The following is a 17821-nucleotide window of genomic DNA, read 5'->3' on the forward strand; positions in this document are numbered from 1 at the left end:
ATAATTGAGTCTATGTGAAGTCGTTGATGGTACTTTTTATCTTTGAAATAGCGCTGATATGAAACTGCATAACTGGAGTAGCATCAATAATTAAAGGCTACATTGTTCAACCAGTGATGTCAATCCATACTGAGCAATGAATATCATTCAGAACATCAGTTCCACCTGGTGGGCAGAGAGACAAACAAAAATACAGCCTTCTCATTCTGTTGTTTCAGACTTAATTTAAATGTTTGACATCCAATATCAGTGCTCAATATTATTCAAAATAAAAATAAAGTATAACAAATATTAAAATATACAATTTAAACCCCTTTAAAATATTGTATTTGTAATATATATAAGATACAATTAAAATTATTTGCAATAATTTTCAATTTGTAATTCTATTTGTATATTAATTATTTTACATTTTTAATCATTTAATGTATTTAAATGTTGTATGGAGAGAGACAAAGCTTTTTTTTTTTTAGGAAACAATTTTATATGGAACATTGTTATAATTGCTGAGCCCTGAACATTAATCACTGCCCTGGCATTCAGTCTACATCCAATAATGAAGTGCAAGATTTTTAATTTGATTTGTAAAGACTCGACTCTGACTAACCAACATTTTGCATGAGTTTATTGAAATACAGCATTAGCACAGATTGAACAACACCATATCACTGAAATAGTACTTCTACTGAAATAATGAAAAGAGCAATATTGTCCATGGTAAGAAAAATGAAATGTTATAAAACAGCAAAGGCACTTTTTCACAGGTCTGAAATAAACCTGTTCACTTTTGATAAGAAGTTTTTGTAGAAAGGCACATGAAGAGATACTCATCTTGCATGTTGCTCCTAATAATAGACTACAGATGAACCGTCATGCTTGTGTTAATCTATTACTTTGGGAAACATTCAAATATACTTTATATATACAGAACATACTTCACAATCAGTTTCTTCCAATGTCACAAGCATAACACAGGCAATACAGAATAACTTGAGACAGACACACCTACAATACTTAAGAGTTATGAAATTTGCCTACTTCATATTTTGCTTTCATATATTTTTAGCAGTGTTAAAAAAAAGTGAAACTAAATGTATGGTCACTTTTAGAACTTTTTTTTTAAATAAACAAAAACTTAAAAAAACAAAAACATAAAAAAACTGACCAAGTGTCACAGGCTGAAGGATTAACAATCTGTTTTCAGAAACAACATCTACCCATTAAATATATATATATTTAACATAGTACCCAGCCCTTAACTGTTAATTTATATATAAGTGATATTTAAATGTGTTACTCCACAATAAATGACCTATTGCCACACTAAAGTACCTTTTACACAAGTATACTGCTAAACAACAAGCTAGATATGCTAACATGTGCCTCTGATGGACTGGTAGCACCATAATATATAAATTTGGATCAGCGATTAATATTACAGCACAGTCTGTTGTTCATGGCAGTGCGGGAGACCCCGGTCAGAGCGTGTGACCTCACGGTGGAGTGAGCTGTACGGGTGAAGGGTGTGTCGGATTGGGCTTATCTGTTGGATGCACAAGTATCAGGGGCTCTGCAGAGGACATGAGTGAAAACGGCCCCCTGTTTAAGCCCCCATGGCCCTCTCTCCACATTGCTAAATTGTATCTAGCGAAAGTGTATATTATAGAGTGTCTACTGTACAATGCATTGAAGAAGTTGAACCCTGAAGTTGAAATGCTTTCACTGTAAAAAAAGGTTTCTTCTTTAGGTAGAGTAGGTTTCTAGCAGCAGTATCATGCATAATCGAATTCAAAGCTAGGACCACTTTGTTGATGGTATGTAGGATAGTTATTAAGTTTATTTGTAGCACTGGAAATGTGTGGCCTTAGGTTTGAGTAGCTTACACCTGTTAAACCGAAGAGTAGTGCTGTTACCTTAATGCTTAACAAGATAAACTAACAATATAGACTTTATAAAACATCAGCGAAGAAGACAGCAAAATAACCCTTAAGGACCATGAGAAGTGAATTATTGAGGATATGAACAACACGGTAGAGTGTTGTACTTTTACTGTACAACAACAAGTACAGTAAAAGTCCTTTCATTCATTTATCCTTCATGTGTGGAGACACAGTGACCCCTATGATAGAAGTACACTACTGCTCAAACGTTTGGGGTCAGTAAGATATTTTGGTCATAAAATAACACTTTCATTAAGCAGGGATGCATTCAATTGATCAAAATGGCAGTAAAGACTATTTCAAATAAATGCTAAATAAACGTTTTTACAAAAATAATGAACAACACAAACTGTTTTCACAATTGCTAATGATAATAAATGTTTCTAGAGCACCAGAATGATTTCTGAAGGATCACGTGACACTGAAAACCAGAGTAAAGGCTTCTGAAAATTCAGCTTCGCTCTCACTAAATAAACAGAGAGCAGTTATTTTGAGCATAAGTAACTTCATTCAAAAACATTTAAAAAATCTTACAGATGCCAAACATTTGAACAGTGCAAGAAGGGAGACAGCTGTGAATCATTCATTAAGCAAAAAGGTTGCTTCTCATTTCATTTATTGTCCAACCAATTTACTTTTTCTTGCAATATAGCTCCTTTCTCTTAAGATCTTAAGGACGCGAGTATGAGATAAAAGGACGGAGGAATCAAAGGAAAACGGAATATGCTATTCACTCGAGCATTACTTCAAACTGACATTTTTGTGCACCTATATTACTTCAAAAAATATCTATCAGTACTAAGGAAAGAAGAAAATCTAGCGGTGAATGGCAACTTTCAGCACAGCAGTAATCCTTACATGTTATGCGTCAATTTACTGAACAACTGAAACACTTTGGTGTCATTTTTGCGTTTTTAAATACTTGTCATGGAATCATATACTTTTGTTGTTGTCCATGCATTTTTTTTTAAATGACTAAGTACCTACCAGCCCTATGAGACTAGTCACCAATCATCTGTTTCAGATTCGAATTGCTTTAAGTCTTGGCGATTTAATGGTGTTTGCAGATTGCAATATTTCTATACAACACAAACATGAGTAGTTTGAACAGGTGAGAGAGAGTCTCACCCACTGGAGCTCAGCTGAAGTCTCGATTGGAGAAAATAACAGGAGCCACAAGCGTCCACAGGTAAAGCCCCAGACCCAGCCAGCTGGAGCTGATCTTCACCCACACTGCAGGCATAGTGCTCTGCATGGCCTGAGTGTTTGTGTCAGGTCTGAAGATAAAAAACAAAAGCTAGTCTATGGTACAGTTCTGTTGAATGCTTTGTGACTGCTTAAAAAATTGCCAGTACATCCTTCAAAATTTAAAAGAATCAAAAGTAAAGAATGTCATACAGGTTTGAAACAACATGATGGTGCCCAAATGATGACTATTTTCATCTGAGAACTTCAGTATCCCTTTAAACTATGATAGGTGAAAGTATTTTAAAAGGACAAACTTCACCTTTAACTTTTCGGTTCACTCCAGAATCAAAAAGGGGAAGAATGAGCACTTACTTGTACCAGTTAGTGAGTGTCATCATAATGTAGAGAGAGGCCAGTAAGAGATGGAAGTGGAAAAAGGAATAATTGTATGTGACGCCGTCCTCTTCATTATCCACGACACGCCGCAGTCCGTCTTCCCCCACCTCCTCTCCTCCCACAGTGCCCTTCCCCTCCTCCGTCTGCATCAGCCGGTTCACCTGAGCGTTACTGGATGAACGGATGCTGAAAAGAGAATAGACATGGACACTAGCATGACAATGATGTTCAAATCTTTCAGATTCAATTTCAGATTTAATTGATGTTGAGCTATATTGGGGTAGAGTTCAAAGACAGAGAGGTTGTTTTTTTTTCTGATATGGTAAAATGTAACATTTTCTCACACTTGCCAATGAATGGCATGAAAATTTGGGGGTTAAACGTTAATACTTAAAAGACATTAAAACTGACAGTAAAGAAAAAAATAATTTAAATAAATGCTATTCTATTAAACTTTATATTCATGAAAGAATCTAAAAAAACAAAGTTAATGATCATAGTTAAACGGCACAATGTAAACAACGTGAACAGTAATAAATGTGTCTTGAACAACAAATTATCATATTAGAATGATTTCTGAAGGATCACATGACACTGAAACCTGGAGTAAAGGCTGCTGAAAATTCAGCTTTGCCATCAAAGGATTAAATTACATTTGAACTTATATATAAAGTGTTCCTGTAGCTCAATTGGTAGAGCATTGGGTTCGATTCCCCGGGAACACATGATAGGTAAAAATTGATAGCCTGAATGCACTGTAAGTCGCTTTGGATAAAAGTGTCTGCTAAATGCATAAATTTAAATTTAATTTAATAAAGAGAAAAGCTATTTTACATTGTAACAAAATCTCACAATAGTACTGTTTAATTGTGTTTTTAATCAAATAAATGCAGTCTTGTTGAGTATTCTTTCAGATATATATATAAGTGCCTTTCAAAAGTCTGAATGAAAATGAAGAAAAATCTGATTGGAAATCTGGAAATAAAATTTATTAAAAACTTTAGGAGTCTGAAAAAATGAAAGAAATGTTGACACAATATGAATATAAATGTTTAAGATTTTAAGAAGCACAATTAATAAAATAACACATATAAGACACTAACCATATTAAAGGTCAAAGCTACCATTTAATGAGCGAGTAACTCTTTACTGTCTACTTGCCGAGGCCAAACTGAACTCATAGTTGCTGCTTGGCAAATGATAATTTTCAGGTTTCAGCTTCTGACACCACTAATCAATCAATCAATCAATCAATCAACCCATGTCTCTGTGCAGCTGGATACAAATGTCAAATTGTAATTGTACAATGAATCAGCGTGGAAAACACCAGTCAACTACAGTAGCTGATGTAGTAATAGATGGTCTTCATAAACTCAATCTCAATTAAAGAAACAAAAGTCATGTTCAAAGATGTTTTTGCTTGATGTACCTGGCATAAAAGGTGCAGAAGAGGAAGATCACCAGTCCCACAATGCCTTGAGCATCCCACCATTGCACCATCCCAGGGGAGCTTGTGGGCATGGCTTCAGAGGTGCTGATATTGGACACCAGGCTGAGCAAACTAGGGTTACACTCACGATCTATGGGTGGAGCCAGACAAACAAAAGGTTTGAACATAGTGAACATACAGAAACATAATATAATACAACTACGGCAATTAATCACATACTTCTCTAATAAAGACTATGATCAAACACCTAGTGATGAGCTAATATTTTTTTTAACTTATCTAGGTTGCTAATAGGTATACTTACTAGACCATAACAGAATGTGGGGCTAGTGGGTTAAATTTAAAATCTGGATTCTAATAGGTAATTTGACTTCTTTCAGTAACAAGCATCAGGAGACTATAAAGGTTGAGCAGCTGGTTTGCATGAAACCACAAAACTCACCAAAAATTGCATCAACCTGAGTAGGAACAAAAGGAAAGCTCATAAAACGAAAAAAAAGGAAAAAAAGTCAGACAGTAAATATTTACTGAGGTTTTTTTGCATGTGACTTACTAGGATTGTTGGTCATGGCGGACCAGGTGACGTACATAGTGTACATAGTAATAATAGAGGACTGAAGCAGACCAGACTGAGGCGAGGCATCCTACAAACACAAAAAAATAGCAACATATTTAGTAATGCATACATCCGATTTGCACTACCCTTGTAAGAAACAACTGAATATAAACTGCAGATTTTCATAATGGCTCGCACAGTGAAGAAAGCTTGTCTGTTGTGGCAGGCCAGCATTGATATTCTGTATGCAAAGAAGGAAACAAAGAAGTTTCCTTACAAAGACAAAAGCTGGAGGGTAATGTCAACAGCAGATGACCTTTAGTACAACGGAGAGGCTTGTTTCTTATGCACATTATTATAAATCAGCATTCATGTCAGAATTTGTGTGCTGAGGCAATCGCATATTTTGAAACAGCTAGTTAAAGCGGTTTAGTCATTTCCTGTTTGGTGCTTTACGTTGAAGGACTTAATGCTGCTTAATATGGTGGTCTTTTATCAGTATTGCTGATTAAAATAGTTTTTGGGGAATTTTGCAGTGCAGAAATGCATTCTGACATGCTTTAGTACTTTCTTTTTACCTGCACTTTAGGCAGAATGGAAACCACAGATATGATGACGCAGAGAATAAGGTTGAAGCTAATGAAGAACTTGTGTTCGGCGCAGTTGTCAGGTTTGGTATAGTAGAGATAAAACAGCACAATTGCAGCAAAGGCCAGGGCGTAATGCAGGATAGTGAAGAACAGCAAACCTGTAGACATAGAAAATAGTCTCATAGTATCTTTTTCTGAAAAGAGTGGATTGGGACACACTTGTTTGCAAGACTATTGTGAGGAACAGGATATCCTGCAGTGTATGTGCTCTCTATGTACCTGAAAACCAACATTTGCTGTTGCCTTCCTCAGCATTCCTCACCCACACCTCATTCCAGGAGTGGGCAAAGTCGATCAGGAGGATGAGCTGGATCAGGATAAACATGAAGGAGCCCACAATACCAAAGTAGAACCAAACTGTGATTAAAAAAAGATGTTATGCTTCAGTAGTATACTGGTTAAGTGTGCTTAACAACAACACAACATCAAAATCGAGAATTGTTTTTTTAAGTGAAAAGAATAGTGTTTAATTGAAATAGAAATATTTTGTAACTATTAAACAATTTAATGCAGGGATGTCAAACTAAATTCCTGCAGGGCCACAATTAACCCTAATTAAAAGCAGGGCTGGGACAAAACTCTGCATGGCTCTGGACCTCCAGGAAGTGAGTTGACACCCCTTATTTAACCCCTTATGAAGTCGTCATTGGATTGGTTGAATTCTACAGGATTTCCGCGAGACGTGTGTGTTTCGTTCTTCAACATTCCGCCTGGCAACAAAGATACTGCGGCGCCAAACCCCCTCACGAAAGAAGAAAACCATCGTGTTTACAATTGTGACAACGAGCACTTATCAGGATCAACTAAACACTGGATTTTCAAAAGTATGTAAAATATTTAAAGTTCGCGGCATAGAATCTTTAGAATATGTCAGGGAGTTTTACACTGTAGTCTGTTACTGCGGCGACATTTCCTTTTTTTCAGTGAAACACAAGCGAAGATATTAAAAAAAAATGTTGGTAATCAAACTCTTCTAGAGACCATCGACTTTTATTTTACAGACAGAAAAAAACATATAAAGGAAATTCACACAGGTTTGGAACAACACAAGGGGAAGAATTTTAGTTTTTGGGTAAACACGTTAAACTATATTTATAACTATGCTTAATAAAACATGCTTCTCTGGAGGGCCCATATTCTAATACTTAAATTCACAATGAAACATACTAATGTCAAGATCTTGTTCTGGAAGTCACTCATGTTCTGCATCTTTAATTCCACACCATGAGAATTCTGGCAAGACAGTAACAACCTGTTCTCACTGCTAATGTAATATGCTATAAAAAAATAATAACATCCTATTCCACTTTTAATACGCTCTTTTCCCATGCATCTCATAACATTCAAAACAGTCATTAAAAAGTAATTGACTTCTTCCCTGCAGGAGACTAGGTGTTTTCTGCATCCCTTGAAATGTAACCCTGCGTTATGACAACGGCTTCCCAAAATAACATTATCATGACTATTGTTGCATTTAGAGTTTAACATCTTTGCCATGTTGTCATTGCCTTTTTTTTATTTCCCTATGAGAATATATGAAACTGGAAATTGTTATATTATGTGCTGTTAACAGAATAGTTCAACCTAAAACGTACCATCATGAAATGTTCCATCCGGAATGAAAAAGGCTCCGACAGTGATGCCAACAAGTATCAGAAACTTGAAAAACCAGAACCTGACAAGACAGTCAATGATAAAATCAAGCTAATTTCATTTTCAGTTAATTTAGCAAATGTTACAATAATAGTAGCATATTAATGTAACAGTATATAAATAATATTAAAGGGCTTACCCGTTCTGAATAGCAGCACGAGGGTCTTTACTGCTCTTTACACGAATCATGATTGCAGAAAAAAGGAAAAAGAAGCATGCCATAGCAAAGCACATGCGGTACACTGATTTGTAGCCTACAATCACATCACAATTGACATGGTTCTCGATCCCTGGTATTGTGGTTCCTCCTTGACAAAAGCCAGGAATCTGAAGAGACATTAAAAACAGAAAATGAACACACTGCAATGAAAGCACAAATGAGACAAATTTAGACTGATGGTGGGCCCACCTTGCGGAGCTGCGTCTCCATGCCAGGCAAGATCATGATTACAGACACTAGTGTCCCCAGCAGAAGGAAGAAAGAGAAGAGCAGCCGAGTGATGGTGGAGTTATTGGAAGAAGGACAACAGCCACAGAGCAGACATGGAGCGGAGCCACACAAACACGAGGCCTGTAACAGAGGGAGTAAGAGAAAGAGCAATTTTATCACCAGTTCAAGCATTTATTGTTAAATTGCCATAGTTCACAAAAGAATCTGCAGAACATTATACAATGTAATATATATTGCTCTTAGGTTTGTGAGTTCTTTTTTTATGTTTTGGATGTCTCTTACACTCACAGATATTGCATTTAATTGACAAAAACTTTTTAAAATGTTGAAATATTATTAACATTTAAAGTAACTATTTTAAGTTTTGCATTTTACTATATTTCAAAATGTATCTTAATCCTTTGACTACAACGACGAATATTTTCCAGTCTTCAGTGTCACATGATCCTTCAGAAATCATTCTAATATGCTCATTTCTTATTATTAGCAATGCTGAAAAATTTGGTGCTTACTAATTTTGTGGAAACCATAATACATTTTGTTCAGGGACCTTTAATGAATAGAAAGTTTAATAGAACGACATTTATTTAAATATAAATATTTTTTAAGAATGTCTTCATTGTCACTTTTGATCAAATTAATGCATCTTTTATTCTGAATAACTATAAAAGCATGAATTAAAAAAAAAAAAAAAATATATATATATATATATATATATATATATATTATATTATATACTTACACACACACCCTATAATATTTTTTTTACAAGATATACCCCCCACCCCCAACAAAAAAGGGTTTTGATAATGAGAACCTATAGTGTGTGTAAATCTAATGTATAATTACATTTGATCTAATGATTGTTAAAAAAAATTCCAGGCCACTTTGAACAATTCCTTTAAAGTGTAAATGTATTCTACTCATTTTCATGACATTCATGGCCTAATTTGTATATGACCTCAGAAGGAAGGTTTGTTTTGTTGCAGGAAACAGTGAGGAAATTACGCTTGTAAATCCAGTTATGCATACTGTATAAATGCCATTTTAAACCCGTTACTCATGCTGGGAGTGGTTGATCAGCTCGGAATTTTTTTAAAATTTTTTATTGACACAAGTCAGACCTTCACTTTTACATTTCAGTATTAAACTAATGTGTACGTCAAAGTTTTTTTTTTTTTTTAACTGGGCAAGGGACATTATTACAGTTTAACCCTAATTGTTATCCTCAATTACAAAAACTGACTGCGAAAACTGAAATCCTGTATAACCTGATTATGAGCAAATCATCTCAAATAAAATAACATCGAAACTAACCTACAAAAAGACCAAATCACACCAAAGACTACACTATACAAAAAAAAAATTAGCCTAATAGCTGGCTTGGCTGGTTGAAATATCATCCCCTGCATTGCTGTATAACTTCTATAAATAGTTCAGTTAATAATATAGTTTTTATTTGTCAGGAAGCCATGGAGGATCATCTATAACTAACGTTAATCGTAATGCAAATATGAGCACACCTCAGTATGCTGTTGTTTTTCAGAGTAATGTTACAACTCTTCGAAACCACACATGTTTTTATTTAGATATCGCCGTCCAGTAACGTTACCTTATTTATTTTATTCATATGTTTTCTTACAATTAACAGTTTAGAGACGCTGTTGGATAGCAACTCGGTTAGCTAAACCATGAAAAATAAACAAGAACACTTACACAGCTCGCGAGAGAACACAAAGCCATACAGGCTCCCATTTTGTATTAGAAACAACAACAACAAACGACTCCACGAACTTTCAGAGGATAAACTGACAGTAAATTACAGTATGAGCTATTTAACGTTCTGGCAGTTGATTCCGGTATTTGAAGGTGACGATTGTAATGAGCAATTCGTTCTATTTCATAATAAAAGTCCATATCCTCCAATTCCCCCATAAACGCTACAAATAGATTGAAAAACATAAGTATTCCTCATTAACATAAGATTACTAGTAGGCTTGGGTATGTTCATATTAATATGTTTATATTCAGTAACTCCTGCTTGTGCTGCTAAAGTCAACATGTAAATTCAGCAAAAATGTCTATAATAATGTATTTTAAATTATTTGTTATTGGATATAACTATAACAATGCCTAAAATACTGTATTTCAATAGTATTAATTTCTTATTCATATTTACATCGGTTTAGAATACTAGGCAGTTTTAGGACGCGGTAACTTTAATTTTTAAAAGTGAGCTTAGTTCAAAATAAACCTTTATATTACTTATATTATTTATGATAGTTAATATATTAAGCTAAAAAAGTATAAAAAATATATATTAAGCCGTGTATCTATATAAATCAGTGCACTAAGAGTATATGTGATATTGATATTTAAATTAATTTGATATTATAGATAATTAAATTCCAGTTATGATATCTGTATATTTCTATCAAACTGATAACATATTTTGATTGAGTAGGGCATGTATTTCACAAACTGATGTAATTAACCTACATCTCTTTTTGACATTGCAGTGAATATTTAAGTGAAAATTGTATTGGATTTATGAATGTGTAAGTAGATTAATTTAGATAACGATTCCAGAGAACGTAGGCATACATAGAATATGTGATAATGTCAGTATTTGTGAAACATAACTGTGTTGATCATAATAATTTTATATAGAAATCCTGGTATAACACAGTTTTAAGTAACGATAATGTCCCAGCTCCATCTTTGAGATGTAAGGTGGACCATAGACTCTCAGGGTCAGTTTGATTGTTACCATTTTGACAAAACGACCATCTATGATTTTGTGAGTTTTTATTAGACCCACAACAACTGTATATGTTAAAGATATGTGATTTCACTCTTACTGACCATAACCAACACTGACCAACAGCAGTAACGTTAGTTACACATTTTAATGAAGCGACATATTTTGAAATCTGACTGGAAAGACATTTGTGTGCGCAATGGGGATTTGTGCTGACATTTCAAGCTGAATTATATATATTATACTTTACTTGCAAGATTGTGCATCGGAGGCCCACCTCTCTGACTTGTTGAATCAAGCTAATCCGTTTGTAGAAAAAAAACATATATAATAAATAATAATCAATAACCAGAAAATCATTACTTTGCCATCTTTATGCCATGGCTATTTTAAACGACAAAGATTATAATTTTTTCAGCCTATTCATTCTCGCTGCAGTGTAGCGTCCCCCCTACGAATAATTAATGGTATCGTCCTCTCCTCTTTGCCTGTCAATTATTCCTCTGAAATCACGATGGCAAGCGGGAGCCGAGATGATGTCAGACCTTAGGACTGGGGCAGGTGCTCTCAAAACACACCGTCTCCCGTGAAAAAGGTGCATTAATTTATCAGTAACGTGAAAAATCTGCACCCGTCGGGGATATTGTGGATATCTGTCTACACCGCTGGTAAGTTCTCGCCTCTTCCTTTGGCTGTTTGAGCTTCTATCACAGTTTATGACATTCATTCATTATCATTATTAATGTGAAACACTGAAACGAGGCTTCGAGGCTTCGCTGTAACGATCACTTGCACTGAAATACATTCAAGATAAATAATAGTATAACGACATATCGGGAGAATAATCGCCCCCTTTTTATTGACAAAAAATAAAATAAGGATACTAGCAAAATTCTACAAATACAAAAATAAACGCACTTCTTAGACGAATAGCTGCCAAACTGTTGTGTGATGACAGAGCGCAGAGGTGAGAATCAGGGGACGCGTGAGCAACCTTTAGACATGTACTGTACACCCAGGGCTGTCAGATCAGTTTCAGCTGTAACCCGAGGGCAACTTTAATATATTCACTGTAAAAACAGGAAAAATTTAAATGCTGGAGTAGGTTCTTGTTACTGTCTAACTGTTTATTACCTTAGTATAGAAGAAAATAGTATGAATTAATTTTATATTTTAGGACAACACTGTATCCTTGTTTTACATATTACATTGTTACACACACACACACACACACACACACACACACACACACACACACACACACACACACACACACACATATATATATATATATATATATATATATACAGTAGTCAACATTTGAAGTGGATCAAAACCTTTCATCAAAGTTGTCCTAAATCCATAATGTGTTCTTATCTTAGGACAATTTTGATTAACTTTTTTGATCGACTTCAAATGTTGACTACTGTGTGTGTGTGTGTGTGTGTGTATGTGTGTATATATATATATATATTATATAAAACACATAACAGCAACATATGTTATTTATTATTTTATTATCCTGTGTGTTACCAGTGATTCTGTTACCCAAACACAGATTTTCTGGGTAACACTGTGCTGTTTATTTTATTTAAATGTTTTTATTGTTGGATACAGTTTACCGAGAGGCCCATTTTGAACTTGTGTCCCACTTGCCATCACACATTTTTATAATTATAATTAGAAATGGATTGCAGATTGAATAGGTTTGTGCATTAAATTTACATGAAATACAGTTAGAAACGGTTAAATATTGTCACGGTGTCTGGTCTCTGTTTCCCTGGGTGTCCACTAGTGGTCTCACTTCCCCATAGGCACCTCACCGCAGGCACTACAATTCCCACAAAGCCTTGTCCCTTCATCACAGTAATTGCACTCCTGTTAATTGCACTCAGGTGTCTTCACTTGATAGTCATTACCCTGCCTATATAATCCGGTCTGTTTCCACGCGTTTCCTCGCGTTCCTTGTGTTCTAGTTTCTTGTTCCCTGTTTGTTTGTTTTTGACTGATGTTTGGTTATGACCCCTGCTTGTTTGGTTTCTGATTTTGGATTACCCTATTAAAACTCACACTGCACTTGGATCTTCTGTCTCCTATGTTCCCAAACGTGACAAATATACAGTCACGCTGAAAGACGCTGGTAGTATTTGTTTAACATAATTTTCATGAAGATGCTTTTATCTCATTAGATTTTTCTCTCTTTGCACTCTACATTGTCAAAAAAAAGCAGTCATTCCACAAAAAAAGTGGCATTTTATTGGAGCAGCTGAAGAAGTAAACTAATACATTAATGTTTTTTTTTCAACATGTGATTCTATTTCTAGTGTGTAATTTGCCTAATTATTTCTAAAGCGAATACGAATTTGTTCCAGATCATTAGACATGATGTTATGGTGCCTTGGAAGTCTGTGTGAAACCAGTTAAGGAAATACCTTCATACACAAACACTGCCTGAGAAGTACATTGGCAGTGAGGCAGCTGCCTTAGCTTCCAGACACAGTCATTGTCACTAAATATTTTTTTACGGTAAAACATGATTAATAGGCTTAACATGACATCATCTGCTCCAGTTTAGCTCAGATTCAAGTCTTCACTTCATCAGGGCTAAGCAATTTTTTTCAAAAATTAAGGCCTGCATTTTAAAGAAAACAAAAAGTGCCCAATAATGTTCTGCATTATTTTCATCTGGACACATGGAAATGAAGCGAAAGAAGAATCTGTCATCTTGAGAGTGATCAGACGACAGTTCTTAAGATGACTTTAGTCTCGTTCATGTTGTTGTCCTAAGATTCCCCTAATGCAGTGTCCAAATGTGTGTTGCCCAGTTTGAGAGACAGTATGAGGTCATGCCCAAAGCGTGGCCAAAGTTGTTCAGTCTGAATGTTTGGAGAAGTGAAGTGACTCCTGCGGGCCACCTTTGTTTACAAAGACTGTCATACAAAGTCTGTCACTTCCTCTGCGTCTTATGCAACACTCTCTCTTTACACTCTTGTTGAACGGATACTTACCGTGATGGACTTGTAGCATGATATTTTCCTTTTCTGTAGAACAATCACAAAATGAGATCTTTCAACAGAATGTGATATCAGTAATCTGGGTGCACCGTGTCCCCTCTAACAGAATTAGGTTTTCAGAGTGAAGGTCATTGCTTTGGGCTTCCAGCTGTTGCCTGACTGATCATGTGAGTCTAACAGAAAAACAAACACATCACTCAAAAAAAGAGCATTCAATCTACGCCATGTTCAATGTACAGCGGGTTAGAGTATGTTACCCAAACACAGATTTTATTTTACTTTTATTTGTGTGAGAAAGCAAACAGGTACAGATGATGTAATTCTGCACAAGCTGCTCAAACGAACCAATTATTTTATAATTGTTATTTACAGATTCATCTTCAAGCAAAAACATCATCTTTTCTTGCATTTCTCCAACTTGTACATAAAAGTTGAATCAGCGACTGTGAAAATTGTTTATTCTGTCTTTCCTGCAGTTGCATGATACAGGCACACTCACTGAAAGCAGAAGATTTCACCTTTTCCCATCTACTTATCTACTATTACTTATCTACTTTTCTTGGGTGAGGCTTTGGCAGAAATCAAGAGACACTGTTCTTTGTACCTTAAGACAATGACATCAAGTTTAGCTGAAGATCTGTGATTAAGCACGTCTGGACAAATGAGAAGTTTAAGTAAAAATAAGGAGTTCACTATAAATAAAGTGTTTAGCTGAGATTGCAGCGGATCCAATCCAGCGCTGTCTCTCATCCATAATCCTACAGTTTCTTACAATATGGATTATAAAACTACAAGAGCCACAGCTAGTCAGACAGCCTGCCAGGAGACAGACAAACAGAATGAGAGCGGGAATGATGCGGTCTTAAGCTGTCTTTAGCCTTGCTGTGCTTTTAAGGGAGTATTCACCAAAAAATGAAAATTTGCTGAGGCCATCCAAAATGTTAGTTTTTTTCCATCTGAACAGATTTGGAGAAATTGTGCATTACAACACTTGCTCACCAACAGATCCTCTGCAGTGAATGGGTGCCGTCAGAATGAGAGTCCAAACAGCTGATAAAAACATCACAATAATCCAGTCCAGTCCATCAATTAATGTCTGAAATACTGAAGTGAAATCCATCATTAAGGCGATTTAAAGGGGTCATATGATGTTGCTAAAAAGAACAGTATTTGGTGTATTTTGTGTTTTGAAATGTGTTTATGCGGTTTAAGGTTAAAAAAACCACATTATTTTCCACAAACTGTACATTATTGTTTCTCCGCTATGGCCTGACTTCTGAAACCCGTCAATTTTACAAGGCTCATCGGTCTGTAAAGCGAGGTATGCTCTGATTGGCCAGCTATCCAGTGCATTGTGATTGGCCACATACCTCAAGTGTGTGAAAGAAATGTTACGCCCCTTAAAATATTGTGATGTCCTGTCCGGCTGGATCGATGAGACATAAACCTAAAACCCATTACAAACGTGATATAAACATGATTTCTAGTTGTGTCCTCTTCTGGAAGGCCATACAAAGTAGTTTCACGGTGAAACACACAGCATCTATATGACATGGTGGCGGCGGCAACAACAATACTACAATGAGAATAAAAGCTTTCTTTCTTTGAGTGAACATATGGGCGACGTTATGGAAATCTTCCCACATAGTGACATAGAGATGTGGGGGCGTGTTAGAACGAGACATTTTAGGAGCGCATGGATGATTCTTAACTTTTATAAAGAATATCTCTGGACTTGAGACTTTAGTCTTTGCAACTTTACAGATCTTCTTTATGTGCCAAGAGCTTGTAACACTCCAAAGTTGAATTTAAATTTTCCAATTGAAATCGCATCATATGACCCCTATAACTTCAGACCTAAACAAAATTTACCGACTCACTTTAAACAGTGCCTGATGGACTGGATTCGTGTGGATTACTTGTGAATTATTGTGCTGCTTTTATGAGCTGTTTGAACACTGATGAGTGGACTGAGATTGAGTAAATCTTCATTACATTTTAATTTTTGGGTGAACTATTACTGTATATACCTGAGAAGAGTTTTTGAGATCCTCAGCAGAGAGAGACTTGAATAATAATTTTTAATAGCATTAGTAGGCTGTAAAATGATGCCTACATTTATTGTGTGGTTTATCAGTGTTGTATGGATGTTTTAGCATCCACCAGACAAAAAGGTGTTTAGGAAAGTGATAAAATAGTACGATATGTGATATTTAAGGGATGATGCTTAATTTGCCCTTTTGAAAAACAAAGTGTATGTATAAACAGTAATTGCGATGCTCAGAGGGTAAAGGTTCAGTAAATAGAAACTTGCACGTTTAAATTATGCTGCTTTTACACTGCAGTAAACACTTGAATTATGCCATAAGAACAAATAAAGTTTTATATTTTATGTTTGCCGTCATAAAGATATGTTATCTTTGATAATATGAGTCAAAGAAAATCTCAGTAAAAAACACCTACTTTCAGTTTTCAGTTTCTATTCACCATGGCTTTAGGTGTCAATTATTTATTTATACTGCACACTGTATAAGCACTGATTTATTAGTCTGTTTTATGGAACATATATATGTATATATATATAATTTTTTAAAAAGTCGGTTACATACAAATGTAGCTTGTTCTAACTTGAATCTGAAAAATAAGACTGGTTACCCCTTAACTAACTGTTAGTTGGTCAAACTAGTTCTTAAGACAGTCATAGTGGCTGTTTATGCAACTGGCCCCAGTCTTATAAACCAGTTGAATTGGCCCTGATGACGTAATCAGCAGATTGATACTAGTCCTGATGGTCCGAAGATGCACCCGTGCAATGTGCATTCTGCTATAATTATGCACAGACATATGTTTAGGCAAGCACATGCTAAGACAGGGATATGAATGTTAGCATATGGTCAAGTCACCCAAGTGTTCACTTACACATGCGTGTGATTACATATACAGAGACAAGCCTCGCATGGAAAGACAACGCATGTCAAAAGAAAACCGAGCAAAAGTGCATCTCAGCACTGTTTGTTAGAAGAGATTACCTGTTGCTATGCAATATAGGTGCTTCATCTTGTTGCTAAGGCAACTGCTTCCTGTCTGAGAGAAAATGGAGAGAAATTTGGGAAGGCTTTGCGTTCTAGAGTGGCCTGTTTGTGCTCGTGAAAGACAAGCTTTGGGCCACAGATGGGTCAAGCATAAAAAATGTTTGCTTATATAATTCTGCTATTCCTCCTGTGGGCGAGAAACAATTTCTGGGGTGTCAGCTTCATCTAGTGGTCAGAGAAGACAATGCATGATCAGTTTTCCCCATTGTACTGATTGCAAACTTCATGTCAGCTCTGCCTTATCTTTAGAGATGACAGAGGTGGAGCCGGTGTTGGATTTTGCCTCATCGGGCCGCTCTGGCCGTCGCAACGCATTGCCGGACATCCTGGGGTCTCCTGTTGGAGTCCCGCCTGACCTGTCTCTTAAACTGGCAGAACTATCCCTCACAGGTAATGCTTTTATACTTTGTATTTTATGTATTCTTTTAATGAACATTTATGTAATATTTATTATTTTAATAAAATATTAGATATATAATTATAATAGATCTATTCAGTAAAATGATTGTATTTATTAAATTTATTATAATAATTGCTGGTTTTATATATATATATATATATATATATATATATATATGTATATATATATATATATATATATATATATATATATATATATGAAATAGAATCATTTTAAATATTTTTAATAATAAATTAAACTATAAAACTT

At 35.4% G+C, this 17821-nt stretch overlaps 1 protein-coding gene across 2 annotated transcripts; it reads right to left on the reverse strand.

The window, feature by feature from the left end:
- Nucleotides 1–610: 610 nt before the first annotated feature.
- LOC132103225 (serine incorporator 1-like) lies at nucleotides 611–10157 on the reverse strand. 2 transcript variants are annotated; one of them, XM_059508152.1, is made up of 11 exons: nucleotides 10001–10157; nucleotides 8243–8404; nucleotides 7973–8160; nucleotides 7776–7855; nucleotides 6400–6537; nucleotides 6109–6278; nucleotides 5528–5618; nucleotides 4954–5104; nucleotides 3501–3710; nucleotides 3069–3217; nucleotides 611–1885 (listed from the first exon to the last, which is right to left on the reverse strand). In XM_059508152.1, exons 1-10 carry the CDS (start codon nucleotides 10037–10039, stop codon nucleotides 3079–3081), a joined length of 1368 nt encoding a protein of 455 aa, XP_059364135.1. In that variant the 5' UTR covers nucleotides 10040–10157; the 3' UTR covers nucleotides 611–1885; nucleotides 3069–3078. The 2 variants fall into 2 exon arrangements, 1 of the variants encoding a protein (XP_059364135.1); XR_009423350.1 differs by lacking the exon at nucleotides 611–1885 and adding an exon at nucleotides 2202–2250 and having other exon boundaries at nucleotides 2282–3217.
- Between the last annotated feature and the right edge of the window lie 7664 nt (nucleotides 10158–17821).

Source organism: Carassius carassius, chromosome 24, assembly GCF_963082965.1.
Source record: "Carassius carassius chromosome 24, fCarCar2.1, whole genome shotgun sequence".
Taxonomy (NCBI): domain Eukaryota; kingdom Metazoa; phylum Chordata; class Actinopteri; order Cypriniformes; family Cyprinidae; genus Carassius; species Carassius carassius.

Excerpts from the sequence above, each read along its gene's own strand:
- LOC132103225 (XM_059508152.1), bottom strand. The coding sequence starts at position 10,039 with ATGGGAGCCTGTATGGCTTTGTGTTCTCTCGCGAGCTGT. Across the intron at positions 8,405-10,000 it reads TGTGTTCTCTCGCGAGCTGT|GCCTCGTGTTTGTGTGGCTC; the intron begins GTAAGTGTTCTT and ends CCTCTGTTACAG. Across the intron at positions 5,619-6,108 it reads CCATTCTGCCTAAAGTGCAG|GATGCCTCGCCTCAGTCTGG; the intron begins GTAAAAAGAAAG and ends TTGTGTTTGTAG.